Source organism: Poecilia mexicana, unplaced genomic scaffold (genome assembly GCF_051168715.1).
Source record: "Poecilia mexicana isolate PSO_F unplaced genomic scaffold, ASM5116871v1 scaffold_9, whole genome shotgun sequence".
Classification (NCBI taxonomy): domain Eukaryota; kingdom Metazoa; phylum Chordata; class Actinopteri; order Cyprinodontiformes; family Poeciliidae; genus Poecilia; species Poecilia mexicana.
Window position 1 is genome coordinate 7,244,995 of NW_028263378.1, and position 23,719 is coordinate 7,268,713.

At 38.6% G+C, this 23,719-nt stretch overlaps 1 protein-coding gene across 2 annotated transcripts; it reads right to left on the reverse strand.

Moving 5' to 3' along the window:
• Nucleotides 1-108: 108 nt before the first annotated feature.
• Nucleotides 109-22,095, reverse strand: malt1 (MALT paracaspase 1). 2 transcript variants are annotated; one of them, XM_088008699.1, is made up of 17 exons: nucleotides 21,755-22,095; nucleotides 19,471-19,637; nucleotides 19,039-19,160; nucleotides 13,987-14,134; nucleotides 13,306-13,490; nucleotides 12,036-12,132; nucleotides 11,902-11,949; nucleotides 10,731-10,754; nucleotides 10,599-10,643; nucleotides 6,960-7,163; nucleotides 5,959-6,136; nucleotides 5,164-5,235; nucleotides 4,944-5,071; nucleotides 3,928-4,077; nucleotides 3,266-3,423; nucleotides 3,047-3,172; nucleotides 109-1,709 (listed from the first exon to the last, which is right to left on the reverse strand). In XM_088008699.1, the coding sequence occupies exons 1-17, from the start codon at nucleotides 21,901-21,903 to the stop codon at nucleotides 1,224-1,226; spliced, it is 2,487 nt and encodes an 828-aa protein (XP_087864825.1). In that variant the 5' UTR covers nucleotides 21,904-22,095; the 3' UTR covers nucleotides 109-1,223. The 2 variants fall into 2 exon arrangements, with proteins under 2 accessions (XP_087864825.1, XP_087864826.1); XM_088008700.1 differs by lacking the exon at nucleotides 11,902-11,949.
• Nucleotides 22,096-23,719: the final 1,624 nt, after the last annotated feature.

Genomic DNA, 23,719 nt, shown 5'->3' on the forward strand with positions numbered 1-23,719 from the left:
CATTTGGGGTTTATCATCCATCTGGAGGCTGAGAGAGTCTGCAGGATAACTGTGAAAATGATTTGGTCCTGTAAGCTATAGTATGCATAAAGAAAAATAAAATAAATCTTAATTTAAGTTTTTTTTATTGGTCTTATGTAATTATTAAAAGTTTCAAAGAAATAAATTTTGTTTCATTTTCTGAATTAAAAACAATTATTTTGGGGTAATTGAGAAAAAACTAGAATATATTTTGTTCTTCCTATACGTGACAATCAAATCCACAGAAAACACAAATTACATTCAACAATGTCAATTTACAAAAATACATTTATCTAAAAATATATTTTAAAATATAACCTTTACGCACAAAGTTTTATCTAATTTTTTTCTCTTGTGTTACCTCACAATGGTTTTGCGTTCCTACGTAGTAATGTATTTAGTAGTCAGTTCATGCAGCATCAGGGAAGGTTTTGGAAGGCTTTTCCAGGTATTATCTAACTTTTCTTGTGGATAAATGCACCACAAATTTATGTGCAAAACGGCGAAAACATGAACGATATTACATAAACTGCCGTGAACAACCAATCAATAGATTAATTTTCAACCCAATTTTAGCTCCAACAAGTGAAGAATGTAGAAACACATTTTTATTTAAAGTTTAATGTCTAGGTTTAAACTGACATTTGTTATCAATGTGACTGTTTATAAAATTACGACAGTGCGTTAGGGCCATTGTATACACAAAAAGTAGCGACACATTTCTGTCTAGGAAAAAATTTGGAAATTTCTAACTTTCAAAAGTTGAAACTTTGCTGTAAAAACCCCCCAGACATTTTGAGTTTTTTTTCTACCAAATTAAAAATTATGAAACAGAAATTTGCAAGCTTTTAACAAGAAAATTTATCAGATTAATGTAAAAATTTCAGATTTTTTCTAGTAAATTTTCAACTTTTGAAACTCAAAAATTCTAAAAATTTTTCAATAAAATTTCTCAGATTAGTCTCAAAATATTTTTGGCGAAAATTTACTTTTAATTCTTTGTACAATGACCGTGCAATATAATTTATCGCGAGGGAACACAATACTTTTGTGAGATAACAAAGAAAAGTCCCCTGTGTCCCTGTAGGGGGCTCTGTAAAACTCAAATACAGCCTACTAATGCTCAGAAATTCAAGGGTACAGAAGGTAATTTAACAGCAGCAGAACAGAAATCCGTCCTTTGACGAGCTGGAGGCTCCACGTCACTGCGGCTGAAGGTGCAGGCTGCTGATGAACACGGCCTGCAGCTCGTTGATGTCCTCTGTCGCCTCGATGGGGATGCTCAGCTTCCCCGGGGAGCTCAGGAGTCCGTCGGACTCGTAGGCCCGGTCAAAGTTGCACTGGCTGAGCTGGTCGTAGCAGGAGAAGCTGCAGCCGCCCGCTGCGCCCTGAGCGTGCTCGCTGATGTGGAGGTAGCGGTGCTGCGGGGACAGGCGGTTGTAATCCTGGTGCGACCCGTGGTGCAGGTGGTGCTGGTGCTCCGGGCCCGGGCTGTGGCAGGGGCTCTGGGACGGGCTGTGGGGCATCATGCAGGTCTGCAGGCAGCTGTTCCGCCGCACGGCCCGGTGCAGGTCCAGCCGGGCAATCAGCGGCTTCCCGATATTCACGCTTTTGGTCCAGAATATGGGATGGTCATCGTCCATGGCTGCAAACGTTCCCTGGAGGCAAACGGTGAAAACCAGCTCCTCCTGTTGAGGGAAGGATTAGCAGAGAGAAAAAATGTTTAGAAAACAAAATCAAAAGTTTGAAAAAAAAAAAAAAGCTTAAATAACATTCAAGCCTGGAAGGAGTGCAATAACTTTGGTGTTCTGTTGTTTTTAAACTGTTGTGTTTTTAGCTGTTTATATGTAGTTGTACACACTGCAAAAACACAAAACATACAAAATAATTACCTAGTTTGAAATAAGACAAAACTAACTTAAAAGTAACTTTCCAGAATGATATCTGAGCTTATTTTAAGTAAATTATTCTTTGATATTGATGAAAAAGCACTTGTTCGATTGACAGATTATTTCATTTGTAACAAGACAACTTTTCCATGTTAAAAGTAAAACAATCTACCAGTAGAACTAATACTTTGGTAAGATTGTGTCTTTTTGCAGTGTTTAGTTTTTGTTTGGGCAGCTGCTGCCACAGAAAACTTCATATTTAGAGCATTTAAGGAATTCCTACAACTGAAAATGCAGAATTTTGCTAAAATTGTCACTTGTGATTGGAAAAAGTATTTGCCCCCTTAAACATTTTTTTTTCAGATAAAATAATGAAGATAAATCATTTGCACCAACCAGCCCTTATGTGAAAAAGTAATTTCTCATCAACCCAAAAAGTTGTTGTGCCAAATAAAACCCATCATGTCTTTTCTGATAAGTATTTTAAATAGCTAGGAAGGCATTTTTTGTACACTCCTCTTCATCAGATTTATTAGTCAGTGACATTGCAGGGTTTTTGAAAGTGAACAGTCAGTCCCATCTTTGACTAGGCCACTCCAAAACTGTTACACTCATAAGTAGATTTCATGGAGTGCTTCATCTTCTGAATAAACTAAATAAGTTTGAGCTAAAAAGTCACAAATAGATTACCAGCATTCCTTGTTTGCATTAATCACAGGAAGCCTGAAGCCCTGAGTCATCACACCATCACTACCGTGTTTAACAGCAGGCATGATGTTTACATCTGCAGCAGATTTAACGGGTCACACACCTTCTAAACAAAGCTGACTTTTGTCTGGTTCACAGAAGATTTTCCTAAAGGCATGTGGGATCAGCAGAATGTTTTTAGAAAATATTCGAAGGTCATTTGTGTTTATTTTGGTCAGCACCTTGGATCTCCTTCATGGATGCCATTTATTGTAAAAATAAACCTGCTATCTTCTTTTAGTTGTAATTAAAGTGACTGCAGATATTTTCTAATTTTTATTCTCAAGGAGAATACATAAAGTATCACTGATGTTGCTAATCAGTGATGTTGTTAAACCAGCCTGAGGATTATTTCGGGGGGACATTTAAGGTGCTCGTTGTGTTTTTACCCTGAGTTTCTGCAGAGAGCTGAGTCTGGTGTAGAGGCAGTGCTGCGGCAGGCTGCTGGACAGCAGGTAAATCCCGGTCTCCTCTGGAGTCTCTCTGTTCATTTCCTTTGGATCAACATCAAGGTCCTGCAGTAAAAACAGCAGGATTTCACCTTCCAACTCAAAATATTACAAAACATCTGTAAAGTTATAAAGAGGAGCACATCGCAGCGTGCAGACCAGAGAGAAGTCGGTGACGTGAGCCTGGCAGAAGGACATGTCCTCGGGCTTCTTCACGATGTGGGTGTAAATGACGAGAACGTTGGAAAACTCTGCGGCAAAGCCCAGCTTGATCTGAGCGCCGCAGTCAAAGTTCAGGCTCATGCTTTCAGGAAGCTCTGAAACAACAAACAAACGCTTCAAGTTTGTTTTGTGTACTGTTATTATTTAGGGCTGAAGCGATTAATCAATTAATAAAATAATCGTCAACTATTTTAGTAATTGTTTAATTGTTAACTGAAGTATACAGATTCAAAAAAATAAGGTCATTTGCTGAATTTATCAAGCTAAAATGTACAAGAAATACTTTTATTTTGCATTTAAGCTAAAAAAATCTTTTAGCCTCACCTGGTTCAAATTCTGTTTAAAAAAATCTCGTATTAAGCACCTATTATCATCCAAATATCAATTTGTAAATCCAAAACTAATCAACAAACCAGCCTCACCAACCTTTATTCACTGATCAGCTGCAACTGAATAAACCAGAGGAATCCCAGTATATTTACATTCATTTATTTTTTTAACAAGACTGATGATGTCAATGCATAATTTAGAGCCACAATGTTTAACTTAAGGCTTCCCTGACGACGGATAAGAAATTATTAGACACTTTTAAAACTTACCATGAGCTTTTGCCCACTGTCGGCTGTGAGCGTGAACGAGGTCTGCACTGTCGCTGGGCAGAATAGGGTCAGTCAGCGCCCTCCTCTCTGATAGGCTGCTACGGATTTCCAGAGCCTGTTTTCCCTTAGTGGCGTCAAACTGACCCATGTCTGGCCAGAAAAACATCCCAGGAACAAAAAGTGACTCAAAGGAGAATAGTAAAGTTTTCATGAGCATTTAAGGGGACTTAATAAGCAAATTTCACATTTTGCACATTTCTATATCTCCGTTTGGGTCTCAACTGCTTCTAAAAGCAGCCAAAGTGTTTTAAAGAAATCACCCAGCTGTTTTTTGGCAATAAGTTAATGTTTTTTAGGGTTTGGAAAATGAGCAGTTTTAAAAATCTCCTGATTTTCAAGTCACATTTGGCACTGCGCTGTTACCTAGCAACCCCAGCAAAGCCCAACCCGTTACCTAGCAACCCAAGCGGAGCTCCAGCATGTTTGGTCAGCTGGTTTTACTGCTATATGCTCTGTACATGGGCTGTTTTTAAAAACATGTGTTTTGTCTTGTTGGATGTGCAGGAGGCTCTACTAATGCTTGTCAAAAATGTACAGTTGTATAACTGTGCATCTGTTTGCAGCTTTTTTCTTGTGAGTGTAAATGTTGCGATGGGGGGCGTGGCCAGCAGCAGCTTATTAGTATTTAAAGTGACAAGACACCCTAAAACAGCTCATTCTAAGAATAATTTTGTGAATAAAAAAAACATGAACACTTTTTGTATAGCCCACAGACTTATCCTAACCTGTTCAAAAAGCTTAATACGTCACATTTAAAGCTTAAATGATGTCATGGTAATGCTTCATAACATGTTCACCAACAGTACCTTTATGTCACTTTAAAGTCACTTTAAAGCCAACGACCCAAGCAAACAAATCCTGCTCTTGTATCTATTATGTTATAAAAACCTAATTTAGTAATTCACTCCCCAACATTTGACATTTGTGTTTTGCACAGCTTCTTTTCCTTTTCTCACCTTCTGCTACTCTGTCAAGCACCACCGTGATCTTCTCGTCATCCAGCAGCCGCTTCTTTAAAAACTTAACGAACACGCCGTTGGTGAAACCCGTGGAGCTCAGCTCAAAGGCCTCAGCGTCCTGGCACCTGCGTCGCCACGCAAAGAACAGATTATTTAATATCTGAGAGAACCAAAACAACAAAATGAACTCAAATCACAACATCTGCTGCAGACTCACGTCGCATATCCAAAAACAATGTTAGCCGTGACTCTCAGGACGATGTTTGGAGTGCTTTCATCATGAATATTCCTAAAAAAAAAAAAAAAAAAAAAAGATTAAATTTATAAAGAAAATAAAAATATAAATTGTATGGAACAAATAAAACATTATCAGATGTGTAGAGTGAAAATATAATCGATTTTTAAAACAGCAACTGTACATAAAGCTGAACCTATTCTATCTAAAAGGGACCTATTTTGAAAAAAAAATCACATTTTACACGTTTTTGTACTTCCATTTGGGTTTCTACTACTTCTAAAAACAGGCTAAGCGCTTAAAAAAAACACCCACAGTCAAGCTCAGCCTGTTACCTAGAAACCGAAGCAGAGCTCCAGCTCATTTGGTCAGCTGGTTTTACCGCTGTATGCGCTGAACAATGGCCACTGGAAGACAAGTGTTTTATTGTTGACCTACCATCCAGAAACCTCTTACTGGATTCTTGTTGGTTGTGCAGGAGGCTCTACTGATGCTTTTCAAATATGTGTGGTTGTATAATTGTGCATCTGTTTGCAGCCATTTTCTTGTGTGAGTGTAAATGTTGCATTTGGGGTCGTGGCCAACAGCAGCTTATTTGTATTTAAAGTGACAAGACGCCCTAAAACAGCTCATTCTGAAAGGAGCTCAAAACAGGCAGAGCTGACATTGTCTCAGAATGATTTTGTGCAAATGTGTAATGAACATGTTCCCTATAGCCCACACATCTATCCTAACCTGTTCAAGGAAGCTTAGTAGAAGTAGAGGTGGTGGCCTCACCTTTTCCTGCACATGTCCAACAGAAAAACATTGAGGCCCGTTTCCTTCTCCTGCATCAGCTTCAGGATGCTCTGCACACACAGGCAGTTGGCGGAGTGGTACGGGTTCGGTGCGTCCACCGGCACCATGAAGCTGTTCCCGTAGTTCTCATATCCATGTCCAGCGTAGTACAGCAGACCTGAGGATGGAGCGGTGTGTTTAAGTCAGCTCTCCCAAGAAGAGAATCTCTCACTGCAGCCAAGAAATAATGTCAATGGTGACATGCACGTTCCTCTTTCACATAATTTCAAACACCTCTGTATCAGTCATTTCTTTGATTCTTATCAAAGAAGAATTACATTTAGTGTTTAAATTTGATGTGCATGTGAGACAACCCTGCCCCAATGTCCAGAACAGCAGAGTGAATCAAATCCAGAACACCCGAAGCCTGGGTATAGACATCGACTCAGGCCTGAACCTTCAGAGCAACATGAAGTCAGTTACAAAGTCGGCCTTCTATCACCTGAAGAACATTCCAGGCTTAAATAAATAATGAATCAGCAAGATCTAGAGAAACTAGATGCCTTTATCTTTAATGGCACTGATTACTGCCACAAGGTCTTCACAGGTCAGCTGCAGCTGATCCAAAATGCTGATGCATGGAGAAGCAAAATTCAGTTTCTGACAGTTGCTATGGAGTTGCTATGACAACAATTAACAAGCTGCGAGCCTAGAACCAACTCTCACCTCGTTCTTATCCAATTTATAAATAATATAAGGACAATAAAACTAGTACTCTATTACAATGTTTGAATACTTTCTTTTTTGTTGGTCTTGAAGCCGTCATTTGTCTATGTGCTTGGCTACCAAGATGGCGGTTCAGTGGCGTGGATTACTTCTGGTTCAGACTTTTGAGAACGCTGTACTGGTTACTGTATTATAGAGTTATGGTGTAGAGTGCTTTGACCTGCCTTGTTGTTGAAATGTGTTATAGAAACAAACTCGACTTGACTTGAACGCACCGTAAACCCCCTTATGCAGCAGCAGGAGGAACTCGTCCACGGCATTCCTCATCTCCGACTCGGTGAGGTCCAGCAGTGAAACCACTTTGAAGTTCAGCTGCCGCAGGAGGTTGGTGAGGTCGTACACGTCCACCATGGGGGCCTTGAGCTGCGGGTGGTTCTGGTATGACAGGTTACCGATCAGCAGGGCCACTTTGTCAGTCGCTGACATGAAACATGGAAGGAGATAAAAACAATATAGACTTAATCTGTTACATAAGGCGTACATATTGAACTCAGCAACCAGCCCAAACAGGAAGTGGTTTTTCCCTATGTTTTCCTATTTTTTCGCACATATGTTTTGCATATTAAAACATTGCTTGAATTTGTTTCTCTGTGCGTTACATGGTATCCAGCTCAGCACAGAATGTTTTGTGAATATAACAGATCTCTAAAGGAACAGCCATGTTTACTAGGAGCAGTTTTGTCGTTTTGTGTGATTTGAAAAAAAAAAAATCTCCAATAAGAATGTTTGTTTAAAAATAAATATAGACTGCTACAGAGGTGGATAACGAGTGGAAAAAACAGTTAATATCTTAGAAAAAAACTGCAGTTTTAAAGTTTTTTTTTTTTTTTTTTTTTAAACAGAACACATTTATTACTCCAAATATTTATTAGAAAGACAATTCTTATGTTTTTCCTTACGGCTTCATCCAATCATCCATCTTCGTAGTCGAACTCATGCCTAATATAACTTAAAGAGGTTAATTAACGAAACATGCATGTCACTGACCCCACTACTGTGACGTGTTTATTTAAACATTGTTAGTTTGTGTCAATCCAGTCCAGACTGTAAGTAAAAAACAAATAAATAAATCAGTGCTTTTGACTTGCTATTCAGCCTCTTTTATGAAATAGGGCTAAAATGGCCAATTTTGACGATAAATCAATAACAATATACAACGTGATAGACATATTATCAATATCAATAGATAATTGGTCCAACAGCATAATCAATATTCAATATATAGAATATTAATTGAACTCCAATCCAGAACCGCAAAGTTAAGACAGGTCAACTAATTCACTCACTCTTTGGTTACCTAGCAACAACTTGTTCAGTAACTTGTGGTTACCTAGCAACAACCTGCTGAGTAACTGGCACAGCAGCAGTTAAAGGTTTTGCCACCATGCCTCATAACATGCTTAAAAAAATGAATGAATAAAAAACAACAGTGTGGGGGAGGAGAATCAACCACATAATTTCCACCTCCATACTTTACCTAAAATCAAGTTGTTTATGGTAAATAAGGCATGTGCTGCATATAAAAGACAAACGATTACAGAATGTGTCTTAAAACTGTATTAATTTTCTACTCAGAAAAGAACCACATCTTGTTCTTGATTAGATGAAAAAGATTATATATTTAACATCTTTGTTAAATATATCAACATTTATTATATAGAAACATGGTTTAAAAAAAAAAATTCCCCTCTCACCCTCCGTGGGTGGTCTCTTTCATCCTCTGAGCTCGGGTCCTCTACCAGAGGCCTGGGAGCTTGAGGGTTCTGCGCAGTATCTTGGCTGTGCCTAGAACTGCACATTTCTGGACTGAGATGTCTGATGTTGTTCCTGGGATCTGTTTGAGCCACTGCTCCAGTTTGGGGGTGACTGCCCCGAGGGCCCCGATGACCACAGGCACCACTGTGGTCTTCACCTTCCAGGCCTTCTCCAGTTCCTCTCTGAGGCCCTGGTATTTCTCCAGTTTCTCATGCTCCTTTTTCCTGATGTTGTGGTCACTTGGTATTGCTACATCCACCACAACGGCTTTCCTCTGTTCTTTATCCACCACCACAATGTCCGGTTGGTTCGACATTACCATCTTGTCTGTCTGGATCTGGAAGTCCCACAGGATCTTAGCTCGGTCATTCTCCACCACCTTTGGGGGTGTCTCCCATTTTGACCTCGGGGCTTCCAGTCCATATTCTGCACAGATGTTCCTGTACACTATGCCCGCCACTTGGTTATGTCGTTCCATGTACGCTTTCCCTGCCAGCATCTTGCACCCTGCTGTTATGTGCTGGACTGTCTCAGAGGCCTCCTTGCACAACCTACACCTTGGGTCTTGTCTGGTGTGGTAGATCTGAGCCTCTATTGCTCTGGTGTTCAGGGCCTGTTCCTGGGCGGCCAGGATGAGGGCCTCCGTGCTGTCCTTGAGTCCAGCTTTCTCCAGCCATTGGTAGGATTTCCTGATATCAGCCACTTCAGTTATTTGTCGGTGGTACATCCCATGTAGGGGCTTGTCTTCCCATGATGGTTCCTCCAGCACCTCGTCCTCTGTTCCCCATTGCCTGAGACATTCGCTGAGCACATCGTCCGTTGAGGCTTTGTCCTTGATGTATTTATGGATCTTAGATGTTTCATCCTGGACAGTGGCTCTCACACTCACTAGTCCTCTGCCTCCTTCCTTACGGCTCGTGTACAGTCTCAGGGTGCTGGATTTGGGGTGGAACCCTCCATGCATGGTTAGTAGCTTCCGAGTCTTAACATCCGTGGCCTTCATCTCTTCCATTGGCCAGCTAATTATTCCGGCAGGGTATCTGATTACTGGTAAGGCATAGCTGTTTATTGCACGGATCTTGTTCTTGCCATTGAGCTGGCTTCTCAGGACTTGCCTTATTCGTTGGAGGTATTTGGCTGTGGCTCCTTTCCTTGTGACCTCATCGAGGTTGCCATTTGCTTGTGGTATTCCCACAATATATATATATATATATATATATATATATATATATATATATATATATATATATATATATATATATATATATATATATATATATATATAAAATTCACCCCAATTCTTGATTAGTTAGATTTGTTTTTGGAAGGAAAATCATGAGATTTGCTTAAAAAATGAAAAACAGAACAACCAGCCTTAAATTTAGTTATTTGAATGAGACCCAGTGTGCTTGTTACTGATATTACAGTCATTTTAAAACAACATAAATTAATTTAAACATGTGACAATTTGAAGAATGAAGAAAATCATTTTCCATTTGGATTTATCCCTTTTTTTTTATCAGAACAGGTCAAATAAATGGAGCGGTTACACAACACTTTGAGGGGTCCACCATGAATTCTGAAGAAAAAGTGATAAGAATCAAAAAAAAAAAAAACAGAGAGAGGAAGGAAGTAGATCATCCTGTGATGAACACCAGTGACATTTGTAGCTCTTTGATGTTAATCTGCACATCAGTCACTTCTGAGACATGAACGTTTCTTTCCTGCTGATAATTTTCTCGTTAAATGTCAATTTAGATTGTATTTCCTTCTTTTTAAATTAGCAGGATAAATCTGGGTGTCTGATACAATGTGGCTGCTGATAAAAATAAACTGATAATCACCACTATATTCACTTATATTTTTTGTATGTATAGATTTTTATATTGGTTCTGCTCTGTCCTCTGTACTGCTGTAACAATGTAAATTTCCCCACTGTGGGATTAATAAAAGAATATCTTATCTTATCACAGCAACTCCCATTCCTTCAGAATTCATCATGAAATTGATGATTTATCGGTAAAACTGCACATCAAACAAGCAGAAAAACAAATATTTGCTTAAATTTTCGGAGACTTTTATGAACCCCAGTCACTCACCGTAAAGCTGCTCAGGCAAACTATTTAGGAAAAGTTCACAGGAATCTACATTTTCAGCAAAACAGAGAAAAGAAAATTAAAGCAGCTGCAATATAATGGAAAAAAATCTGGGCAGAGTTTTAATCATCCTACCTCCTCCAATGGCGTAAATATCATCTAAAGAAATAAAACAAACAAATGCATTACAATCATATAAATTACATTTTTTTTTGTTTTTACACACAGGATCAGGCTGAAAATTATAAACAAGGAAATAAATGACAAGTTAGGAATGATCTTAGGAACTTTCATGCAATAGAGTTAAGTTAGAATTACTTTTAAAAAAACAATTAGTAATATTTGATTACAACTTTCAACAAATTCCATGAAAAACTAAATTTAGCATTTCAATAAGCTATTTTTATTTCTGATTTCAATACTTATTCATGGATAAATACTTTTGTTGTCAGTATGTGAACTCTTGTTTTCCAAATTAGCATTTTTTTAACTCCACAAAAAGTAAAACATTAATTTGAAATTTTCAGTTCTTAAAACTGTATTGCACTAAAAGCAATTTCCAAAGACCAAATACGTTTTTTGTTTTGTTTTGTTTAACATCAGTTTTTGTGCACTCAACTTTTACATAAATAACCTAAAACATTAAAATATTAATATACACAGACTTCTTGTCATGTAGAGATGTTTAGTAAATAAAAATGACAAATTGTGATCCATTGTTGAGTTGTAAAATAGATCAAGTCTCTCTTTATTCAGCCTTAAATATTAATTGCCACCTCTTTTTTAAGGTGGCAATAAAAATGTACTTCAGTTGGAAACAATTCTTATAAAAAATAGCCACATGAATGTGATTCAAAACAGTAAAAGATACTTATTTGTAACAATTGGCACACACATTTTTAAGTGTTTCAAGTAGATTTTAAATCATTTCAGTAGAAAATATGAACCTTTCTGGGTTTTATCACCTGCAGGTTCCACAAACAATAAAAAGTAAAACTGTGTTGAGCTTTTTATTACTTTATAAAAGGCAATCTTGGTTCAGTTCAATGTGTTCCATCATTGTTGTAGTCTTTTCATGGGATTTGTTGATCACCACCTTACTGTGTTAAATGAAAACCGTGGCCTATATTTAAATCACAATGCATGCAAATCACATCTTAAAATGAAACCTTGTAAGAACGGTTAGTATCCACCAGAATGCCGTGCTGATTACGACCCAGATGCAGCCAGAGGAACATTAGTGTTTTGAACAAGGCTGTAGTTAGTGTGTCTGTTTTTATACACCATGCACCGCTTTCGACTCTACCTTCAGAGCACTCCATTGCCCCTGAAATCTGGACAGATATCCTCGGTGCTTTCAGTCGAGAACAGAAGCAAACAGACGCTCAGGCATTGTGAGTTAAGAGCTGCTGCTAAAAGCACCAACAAAGCGTAACATACCTATCACAACATCAACTTCATTGGTCCACATTCTTTCCGTGCTGCTGCTGATCTCGCAGCGATACCTGCCATGATGGTCCTGCATTACCTGGGGAATCTGAAACGCAGGAAACTTTCATTTGAGAGAGTCGTCGTGAAAAAGCAGGAAATTAGTTAAAGGGGGGCATTATGTGGTTTCCATTCACATAATGCCATTTTATTACACAATCAAGTAACTGTGTTACCTTCAGTTAGGGGTGGACGACATGGACTTAAAGTTTTATCATGATATTTTATAGTACTATAGTGATAATGATGACAGTGACTATTTACTACGGCTTTTTCAGGTAACTGGATGGCACAGCAATCATAGGCCCACAAACACAAAAACTGATCTTGAAAAAATGTGAAATAAGCTTCTTTAGGACACCAGTCACATAAAGAAGTGTATCATTAAACTGCTTACAGTATCTGTGTTTAATCATATTGTAAAATTTATTAATATTTATTGATACTCTAAACTGTGGAAAAATTGTAAAATTAACAATCCCAACAGTTTTGGGGGGTTTTAAATATTGTTAATTGAAATTTATTGTGACAGTGATAAATTGTTAATCAAAATTTATCAAGATAAATGATAAATGGTACGATAAATGCCCATCCCTACCTTCAATTGTTTTAAATTCTCTCTCTGTGTGTGTGTGTGTGTGTGTGTTTATATATATATATATATATATATATATAGAGAGAGAGAGAGAGAGAGAGAGAGAGAGAGAGAGAGAGAGAGAGAGAGAGAGAGAGAGAGAGAGAGAGAGAGAGAGAGAGAGAGAGAGAGAGAGAGGGGAATTTTTGAAACTTTGCCTTCAAGAAGTCATCACCACAGCGTTCTTCTATTAACCCTTCAACTGTTGTTATCAGCTTTGTACCTCTGTACTGAAAAGTAGCTCAGGTAATGAGTTCAGCAGATGAACAGTTCCACCAGGTGTTTGCTAATTGCTGCTGGCTAGTCTGAAGGAGCTGAATAGGGGAGTTGAGAGGGAGGATTCCCCTGTGAGGCGGAAGCACAGAAGCTTAGGCCTTGTCAGAAGCAAAGGGGGCGCTGGGTCCAACCAGGCGTTTTGCACAGCTGAATGGTTGCCATGGAAATTAAAGGATTTCTCAAACATGCATGCAAGAATCAAAGCAACTCCAGATATGTTTTTGATGAGAGAATAACATTGTAACCCGATGTAAAGCTCAAAAAAGTTGATTTGACATAACATTGCCCCTTAAATTAAAAATGAAAGATCACCATGAGTTTTCTCTTTGTGGCGTTTGGGATCGGCACTCCGTTCCTGTGCCACTGGTATCGAGGGATCGGCCGGCCCACAGCACCACACTCCAGCTGCAGGGTTTCCCCAACATGCAGCCGCTGGGACTGAGGATGGATTGCCAACTTCAGCCGTCCGTCTATGGACTGATAACTCTGTCCTGGGGCTGTTGGAGGAAAACACAACATTTCCTGCGTGGAAATACAACAACTGATTTAAACACTACATGGTTCAGCTGTTATTATACGGAAAGAAAAACAGCAGGAACTGGTGAAAACTTTCCCAAACCAAGTACTTTTGTTCTAGCTTTGAGTCCAAATATCTTAATACACTTGATATAAAACAAAACCAACTTACAAGTAATTTCTCAGCAAGAAATATGACCTTGTTATAAGTCTATAATTCCTTAATATTGAAGAAAAATCACAAGTTTCACTGGGAGTTTATTTCCCTTATAATGTGAGGAAAATGTCTTGTTATAACTGAAATAATCTGCCAATGGAACAAGTAATTTTTTATTGACCTAAAACAAGCTTATATATCTTGCTGAAAAGTTAGTTGCAATTTAGTTTTGTCTTATTTGAAGTGAACTAAGTTGTTTGCACTGGAAACTAGACTAAAGTACTTGGTAAAACGTTGTGTTTTTGCAGTGCTAGTCTCACCATAAGACATGGTGACATTTAGGACATCCACCTGAGCCCACTGGCTGAATTCACAAGCATCGCCACAGTTGACCCTGCAGATGTAAAAGCCGGCATCCTTCAGCTGGACTGGACTTATCAGAAGCTCTGGAGAGAAGCTGTTTGGAACCTGAGGTAATGAAAATGAAAATCATGCTGGTGCAGTATCTTTACTTCATTTTTTCTCTCTATAAATAAGTCAAAGATGAAAGCAGAATGGAAAAGCTGTGACTCAAAATGTCAAGTCCACCTCTGATGTTTCCATAGAATTTACTTTAACAATGAACATCACTGCCGCTCAAGGGCGTAGGTTCGGTCTAAGTTTTGGTGGGGACCTTGGTAGGGACCTAGACACCCCCCGGCAGCACAGTGAAATGCCCAAGAGCACCGAACATTTTTGAGAAGGGGGGGGAAACCACATTGGCTTAATAACCCCCTCCCCCCAACCATAACCATATCATACATCTTGTGTATACAACCAGATACAGTCATACTCAGCAGATCAGTTCAAGAACACTTTACTTTTTCCTTTACAAAATTCAGCAAACGTTACAAGTAAGATCAAAAGAAATATCCTCTGGATACAGCAAACACAATTGCAGATAAGAAGAAATCAATAATAAAATAAAAAAGAAAAAAATATTACATAATTAACAGACCTATTCTACCTCACATTCAGTGCTGACCTTACTAAACACCGGACTTTACAACAAATGCGTTGCGTGATAGATATCTAACTTATGGGTCCACTCACTGTACTTACAGCCGACGTAGCGAAATAACTTCTAATGTCTGTCCTTTTCTTTTTTGGTGGCGACATGGTCTGGAGACTCAGAAGGAGACGCGTGTGCCCAGCTAGCCGCCGCCTTTTGCAGCTAATCAAAGAATGTCCGACGATTCAACTGACTCCCCCTCCCCCCACCCCCCCGACAGCACCGTTCCGACACGGTCTCGGAGGCTCATAATAAATGTCAAACTAAGGAGCTTCCGTTCCGCGCACCGCCTGTTGCTGCTAATCAAAGATCGTAGATCCACGTTCTTTGAGCCAATATGGCAAAAATTGGTCGGGACTTTTTCATATCCCGTGAATATTGGTCGGGACATGTCCCTACCGTCCCTACCCAAACCTACGCCCATGCTGCCGCTAATGAACTCTTATAATTGGTAATCACCATAATTGGTGACCACCTCTAATAATTGCAGCAGTTTTGGCAGTTTGCTGGTTCGACTGACCAAAGTTGGAACATTTGTTTTATTTTCAGCTGGTGCAGTTCGCTTTCACACTTTGAAAAAGCTGTTCTCCTCCTCACCTGTGGTGGCGCTGCACCAAGCACCACTGAAGGAAACGACATGAAAACCTCTGAAGAAGACATGAGCGCAGCTTCCTTCCTCACAAAATGTAAACAACATGGAGTTGAGTCAGATTTTAGTAGTTGTAGGATTTATGTTTTGTCGTCTGTGAAAGATCACATCCCATCTTTTCATCTAGCGTTAGACTCACAAATTTGTTTTAGTTGTATTTACCCAGAATGCCCTGCACTGTTGCCCACTTCCTGCTTTTGGAGCGGTCTCTGCATTTACATATCCATTTGAATCGCACCAGAGTTCACTTCAACCAAACTGAGACCAAGGCTTTTAGGTGAACCAGAGACTGCTTTTTTGGTCCACATCAGAGTTCGGCTGAGCATTCACACCTCCCCAACGAAATGGACTTTCTAGACAAACAAAATAGAGCTTGATTACAGCAGATTAAACAGGGTTGGTGTGAATGCAACCTGACTGTTGCTGATCATCAGGGTTAGGGAACCATTTCGTTGCTAATATTACCAGTAATGGAAGTTCCAAAAAATTTACCCTGAGGTCAGAATGTGCAATGCTTAAAAAAATGGACAAAAATAAAAATAAGAGCTTCCATCTGGGACTTTCTGGGTCGCACTTAGCATGGCAAATGCTAAAGTTCATAACAGGACAATTATGAATAGACTGAAGTAGGATGTCTTGTTTGGGAAGCTTGTCAGAAAAAAAAAACATCTTGGCAGCAAGATTAAAGTTTGCAAAGTTGCATCTGAATGGAACACATGTCTTCTGGAATAATGTTTATTTCAGGTGAAAATGCTTTTCTTAAATTCAAACACATCACTGCAAACATCTAATTCAAGTTGTTAAGTATGGTGGAAGAAGAGTGATAATTTGGAGTCACAAGATGTGGGTCTCTTGCAGTCATTAATCAACCTCATCTGCATAAAAAAAGTCTTTTCAAGTCAACATTTTAGCAAAAACCAGCCCAAATTTGGTCATCAGTGTTGAAAATTATTGCTGAACACAACAAATGTAAAGCATAATGGCTGGAAAGATAATAATCAGAATGTTGCAATGGACCAATCAAACTCCAGACCTCAATCTGTTTTAAAGGTTTGGTAAGACTTTGAGTGAGATATGTAGAAACGTTAATTAACTGAAGCGATGGTGCAAAGAGGTAAAGACAAGTGGGCCAATGTTCCTTCACAAGGATGTGAAAGTGTTTGTTCTGCGTTTCTTTTTTGTTTGAGTTTTGTTTTTACACTAAGCTTTGGATTTATTTGTAATTAGACGTAATGATAATAAACAGAAAGCCTTATTGCAATAAGTTTAATCAAAATCAAATGAATTTCTATCATCTGCCAGATAAATGATTCCTGATTTTTTTTATAGGTACCGGGAAGGCTTTTAATTTTATGAAAAATCTGTTTCATAAAGTAAATGTAAACAAAAAGAGATCATCCAGAAAGTTTGCCTTGTAGTGAATGCTTTGTTTTAACTTCTATCAGAGCTACTTTTAGTTAGTATTTTAGCGCAAGCAGACAGATTAACCTGAAACAAGTTCATAAAGTTTCAGAAAGATTGCAAAAGGGTTTTGTTTGCTGCTTCAAACAAGTGCCACTGATGGAGAGATCAAGCCCAAGCCTGTTTGTTATTTCACTTCAGAGTTTAAACTCACTGAAAATTTATTTTCACAATGTTTTTTGTAGATATATACTTCTGGTGCACAGATATGGCTCTTATTGCCAAAATAGTAAAACAGTTTGATTTAGAAAAAGATAATGCAAAGTTATGATAAAAATGGGTAAGCCCAAAGAAGTGTAAGAATTTGCATTTGAATTTAAGTGGAAATCTTGATTGGAAATCCTTAAAAAGCAGCACATGGAACAGAAACAATGTGCTTTCATTCTCTAAATAAAGTTCACTAAATATCATTAAAAGCAACAAACAACTCTACTTAGACTAGGAATACATTATTTCAGGACAATAAGTAATTGAGATTCCATTGCTGAAGATTACAATATTTGATATAATTTATAATTTGATATAATTTATGATTAACCTACATATTTGTGACTCTATTTGTTTCTAATTTCAGAATGTCTCCACCACACAGCATAAGGTTTGGTATCTTAGCCACTAAAAATATATATCAGCTGTAAGGCTGAAACAAATAATTGTGATTAATCAATTACTGAAATAATCTTCAACTAATTTAGTAACTGATTAATCATTGACTGGAATATACAGACTCTAAAAAAGGACATTTGCTAAAAAACAAAAAACAAAAAAAAAAACAAACGAACAAAAAAACAGCATAATCAGAGCAGTGATTAAGCCAAAACTGTATAGAATATACAAACATTTAAGATGGAACACCTTTAAAGATGTTTTACCCAAAGCTTCTCAAATGGCCATTTTAGCTTCACCCAGTTCTAATTCACTAAGCAAACCTATATTAATGCATTTTAGACAATAAAATGTTTACTTTATTATTTAAAAATTAATTTAATTATTTATTTGCCTCTTTTGATGTATTTCTAACACTGCACAGAAGACCCAAAGAGGTTAAATGAAAAATCTGCAGAATGTGACCATTTATTGACCAATTAATCAACTAATCATCAAGATACTCAATAGAATAAATCAGTTACTAAAATAATTGTTAGTTGCAAACTAAGGAATCCTACCAAACTACAGTGATTTTACATATTGCACAGCTCTAACTCAGACCAGATTTATAGTAGTGATTGATGGCTAAGACAAATAAAACTGACAGCAATATTTAATTTCCGCATGTATGAAACAAGCATATTTGCTTAGCTAAAGGACAAAGAACATTAGCAAACAGTGGCCTCCATGTGATGCAGAAAAGGTCTTTCAGTTCCTCTAACAGCTGATTTTATCAGGAAACAGGGACTTTGAAAAGATCCTTCCCTCCGTTACACAGTTATGCAAAAACAGGGTTTGTATCAGCCAGTCCACCTAGAGCACTGTTTACTTATTTATTTACAACCGCAATGACATCACCAGCATGTAAGAGGCCTGATTTGCATGAAACAGTTGGCATTTTGATGATGCATCTATTTTAGAAAAGCTCCTTCATCTGCCTTTTTCCCCCCAAAGTAGCTCTTCCTTTACAATGTGTGCAAAACATTTATATTTTGCTAATGTCTAAAATAAAAAAAACACACCCACACACACAATTTCACAAATGTGGTGCTTTCATTAAATAATAAATGCAATTAAAAAGTAATTAAAATTTATGGCGGTGACGGATGCCAACTATTATTAGATATATTCATATTTCAGCAACAGTGCTAATATAAATACATATAAATACATTAAATTATTTGCTTAATTGCATGTTTTAATGGATTTCTAATATTGTGTAAAAATGTATAAGAAGTTAAATGAAAACTCCTTTTATCCAACTCTCAGATTAATCAACAGAATAATCAATGAGTAAAATAATTGTTAATTGCAGACCTAAATGGCTGAATAACCTAAATAACAAACCTCACCATTCAATAATTTAGCAACATGTTTTTTAATTGAAATTGTTTTTGTTGGTTTTTGATTAACCAGACCCTGCAGATATTTTAAATGTGTCCCAACATTAATTTTGACACAGATACAATGAAATAAAGAGTCCAGATGGGAACTCCTCATCTTTCTTTAACCTCTATCTGTTACCTGGCAGTCTTTGGAGTTTCCATGTTTGTTTCAACTCACCTCTTCTCTGGACTTGAACCACTGATACTGGACAGGAGATTTTCCCACTGCATGGCAGCTGAGGCGGAGATTGTGGCCACAAATTAGAGCTACGGACTGTGGCTGAATGAGGATCTGTAATGCTATGGAACAAAACAAAAACATAAAATGTTAATTGGAAATTACGTTTAGTCAACACTACATGGATTGTGTTCACTGCTATATATCTCTTAAAGAAAACATCTCATTTCCTCTTTAAAAAAACCCAAACTGGCTGAGCTCTTCTTCTAATCACGTGTGTGTAGAGTACGTGTGTGCATAGTAGTACTCTCCACAGCCTGCGTGTTACCACATGAGTCTTAAATTCCTCTTTGAGCTAAATAAGGACAACAAAGAGCTCTGGAATACTTAACTACAAACAGTAATAAAAGGTTAGCGTGCGTTTCTCAGCACCTGGTGGTTTCAGGCACTGCAGGGCGTCTGAGTTGCCCAGAGTTTGGAGGTAGTCGGTGAGGTGACCCATAGTGCAGCCTCGCTCTCCCATGAGCCTCAGCAGCATCAGGCTAGGGCTGCCTTCCACCTCCAGCACCCTGAGGGAACACATCTCCATGTCATCTGAGCTGAAGGATGAAAGAAAAGGTCAAACTCTGATTAATAATGCAGAGAAACTGGGTCTGACACAATTAATCTTTATTATTAAAATAATCGTCACATAATTTAGTAATCGATTAATTATCAACTGGAGGATAAAGACTGAAAAAGCAGTATTCAGAGCAGTAATTCAGCAAAACTGTACAAAACATATATACATTTTGCATTTAATATAAAAAAAAACTTTTGTCTGTAAATATCTTCTACACAGAACTCCATAAGTGGCCCAGTTTTAGCTTCACTTTGTTAAAATTCTGTCAAAAAAACCAACTACTGTTAAGCACCTTTTGCTATCTAATTATTAATCAGCTAATCATATTCAATAGATCAGCCTTATACTGTATTGCTATCAAGTCAAGCGGAGGGCGCTGAGCTTTTCACATGTATTTTTAGCTGCAGATGAATCTAAAAATACTTAATCATTTGAATTGCTTCAAATGATTAAGCGTACAGCAAAAGAATGCTGTTAACGCATTTTAAGCAAAACAAAACTTTTATTTTTCCTGTTTAAAAAGGAATTATTTATTAATATCTTAATACATTTCTAATGTTGTGTCAAATAAGTTTAAGAGGTTAAATGAAAACTGCAAGTCGTGACAATATTTTATCTGATTAATTGTCAGAATAATCATTAGATCAGAGGTTCCCAAACTGTGGGGCGCGCCGTGTCATTGCAGGGGGGGCGCGGGAAGCCGTCTGGATGAAAAAAAAACAAAACATGAACACTATGCGCTGGGTTTTTACCTTAGAACGGCCAACTCTGTTATTCCTATGTCAATTTGATACAGTAGAGGCTTCCACACTACCCATATTTGTGTCCTCTGTCACTTTTATCAGCAGTTAAAACTGTTTAAGCCGTTGTTAACATGTTGTAACTTGTTTTTCCGAGCCGCCTTTAAACGCAACATGAGCGCTACGACGCTCGCTGGGTTTACACCTGTGAAGGAGACCTGCTGCTAGGCGGTGCTACAGGTGTGTTAGAATCACGGCAGCAAACCAGCAAAACACAAAGAACTTTTCACAGTTTTTCCCTCCGAACTAACCGACTGAGTTGAGTAAAGCTGTTGGATGCAGGTAATGTTAGCTAAAAGATGACTAGCTAATATCAATACAGAACCTTAAGCTTAACAAGTACCTTGTAGGCTACCGATGTTGGTGTCTATTTTCAGCTACGTACATTCATTTTGCCCCCAAAAAAGTCGACTCTCCCCCCCCACAGCCATTTGTAATCCGTAGGGGGGGAGGGGCGCAGAAAATGTTTGGAAACCACTGGGGGGGGGGGCGCAGAAGAAAAAGTTTGGGAACCACTGCATTAGATTAATCAACTAAAATATAAAAAAATACTACTCAGTATTTGATAACTTATCACAAACATTATTTTACAGTGGCTCACAAAACTGTAGATGCCCCTGATAAAATGTCAGATTTGTGTGATCCAAAAAATTAAACCATGACAGACTTCAGCAATCCCTCATCTTGATTTGAAAATATTTACAAAAGTTCTCTAACGATGTTTTCACATATTGTTAGAGAACCTTAGACCGATAGGCTTGGTTTGATTGGGGAAATTGCAAAGCGGGACATTGGGGGCACTCTGAACGCAGACTGCCCAGGGGTGGTCAATCAAGCTATGACCACCCCTGACCACCCCTGACCCCGAGATACATGAACTCTTCCACCTGGGGTAGGACCTCGTCCCAGACCAGAAGACACTTTGCTTAATTTCAAACTTTGATTTTGTAAAACTATGTTTAGCTGATTTTAATGTATGCCTGGACTGGCTGTGACATCCCTCTTTATCTTCAAGCAAAACTGACTTTTATTTTGAGCTTTTCATAATCTCACCCTCAGTTACATCTTAAGTAACGCCAGGGATGATGCTGCCACCACCAGGCTTTACTGTAGGCAATCTTAGTGCAAGTATTTATGTCTGATCATGGTATGTTAATGGCAAATCACATTTCAAGCTTTTAATGCATATTCATTTTTCACAATAAAGATTAATTATATCTATACACAAACTGTAACTTCACTGTTTTTAACCGCACATACAAGCACAAACAGTTAAAAGTAATTTTCAGCATACCTGACTTTAAACCGCCTGTCACTGCTCACGATCTCTCCAAGTTTTCGCCATCCTTTACTGTTTGATTTATCCAGCACCTCACAAAGTTTCTTCACAATCGACTCTTTTAACAAGTTGATTTTCGTAGATCTCTCCAGAGAGTCCGACATGTTGGCTCCGGCTATCTACCGGCTTCTCCACACTAGTTTTAAACTTCACAAGAAGTCACATCGAGGCAGAAAGGTTGAAGAAAAGAAAAGAAAACACACTCTCTCACACACACTCTCGCACAAATAGATTTAACTTCCTTCCTGGAAGACACAGCGTAAGTGATGTAGGCACACCTACCGCACCATGTTGGGTTTCCCCGTTTCAGAGGCTGCGGCTTGTTGTTACTGCCAAAGATCGTTTCTTTGTTGAGATGGAGCAGTGTGCGGGAACAAACGGTCACAATATTAGCAAGTATAATTGTTAGATGTTTGTTGTGAACACACGTCATATATAGATATATTTTTGTAAATTGCAAAAGAAAACAAATTAGTGTAATTTGCACTAACTCTGTTGGTCAAAAGAATTTTAAAACATAGCTTTGTTAATGTTGACATTATGAATGTTTTGTGCTCTCATTTGTTGTTGTTTTTATCATTATTGAATTATTGTGTCACATCACGTGACTTGTCTAATTGAAGACACTCGTGTACAATAAAGGGTGTGTCCTTCAAACAAAGGGGGAACAACACGAAAGCCAAACCGAGTGAGTCTCATGGTGTCACGTTGAACGCTGTGCCCGAAAAGTGATTCTGCTAACAGGTTATGGGCCCAGGATCAATGAAGAAACGAGTGAATGTCCCAACAGACGGTGAACATCTGTTGTGTAAGTAAACAAGGGAAATGAACAGAAGAGAAAAAGACATGGCACACAGCCGCTGGTCAAGACTTCTCTTTGATGGAGACGAGAAAAATTACGAACTATGGGAAACAAAGTTTTTAGGACATCTTCGATTGCAAGGGCTGAAACAGACAATTTTGACAAGCCCCTCCGATGATGACGATGAAGAGGAAGACGCGAAGAAAAACGCTGAGGCTTATGCAGAGCTCATTCAGTTTTTGGATGACAAGAGTCTATCACTTATCATGCATGACGCGGCAGACGATGGACGTGCGGCGCTTGGAATCCTGCGGGCCCATTACGCCGGTAAAGGAAAGCCCAGAGTGATTAACCTGTATACTGAGCTGACGTCACTGCAGAAATCACCCTGTGAGTCGGTTACCGAGTACATCATCAGAGCTGAGACAGCGATCACCGCTTTAAGAAGTGCAGGTGAGGAGCTGAGCGACGGACTTCTGATCGCCATGGTCCTGAAAGGACTTCCAGAGACATTTAGGCCATTTGCTATTTATATCACTCAAAGCGAAGATGGTGCTACGTTGACTTTTGCAGAGTTTAAGACTAAACTCAGAAGTTTTGAGGACATTGAAAATATGCGTGCCACAGTATCTGAGGACAATGTGATGAAAGCTAAAACACATTCTGGTACGAAGTGGGCACCAAGAAGTGCAAATGATCTTGGAGCAGGAAGTTCTGAGATCGTGTGCTTTAAATGTGGGACGAAAGGCCACATAAGCAGAACCTGCCAGCGGAAGCAGTGGTGCAGTTACTGTAAGAATAACAATCACAGCAACGCAACCTGCAGACGGAGAAAACAACGGGACAACGCACGGAAAGTAGCCGAAGAGACGGGCGGCGACAAAGAGTTTGCTTTCCGGGTGAGCGACGCTGACATGCGAGTGGACGACATCAAGAGGAGAGGTCTGATGGTGGACGCTGGTGCGACGTCGCACATAATCACCGACATCAAGAAGTTTCGGAAGCTTGATGAAAGTTTCCAGGCCGAGACGCACTGCGTGGAATTGGCTGATGGATCCAGGTGTTTTGGGGTTGCTAAGCAACGAGGAGACGCGGAAGTGTTTTTGATTGACAGGAGA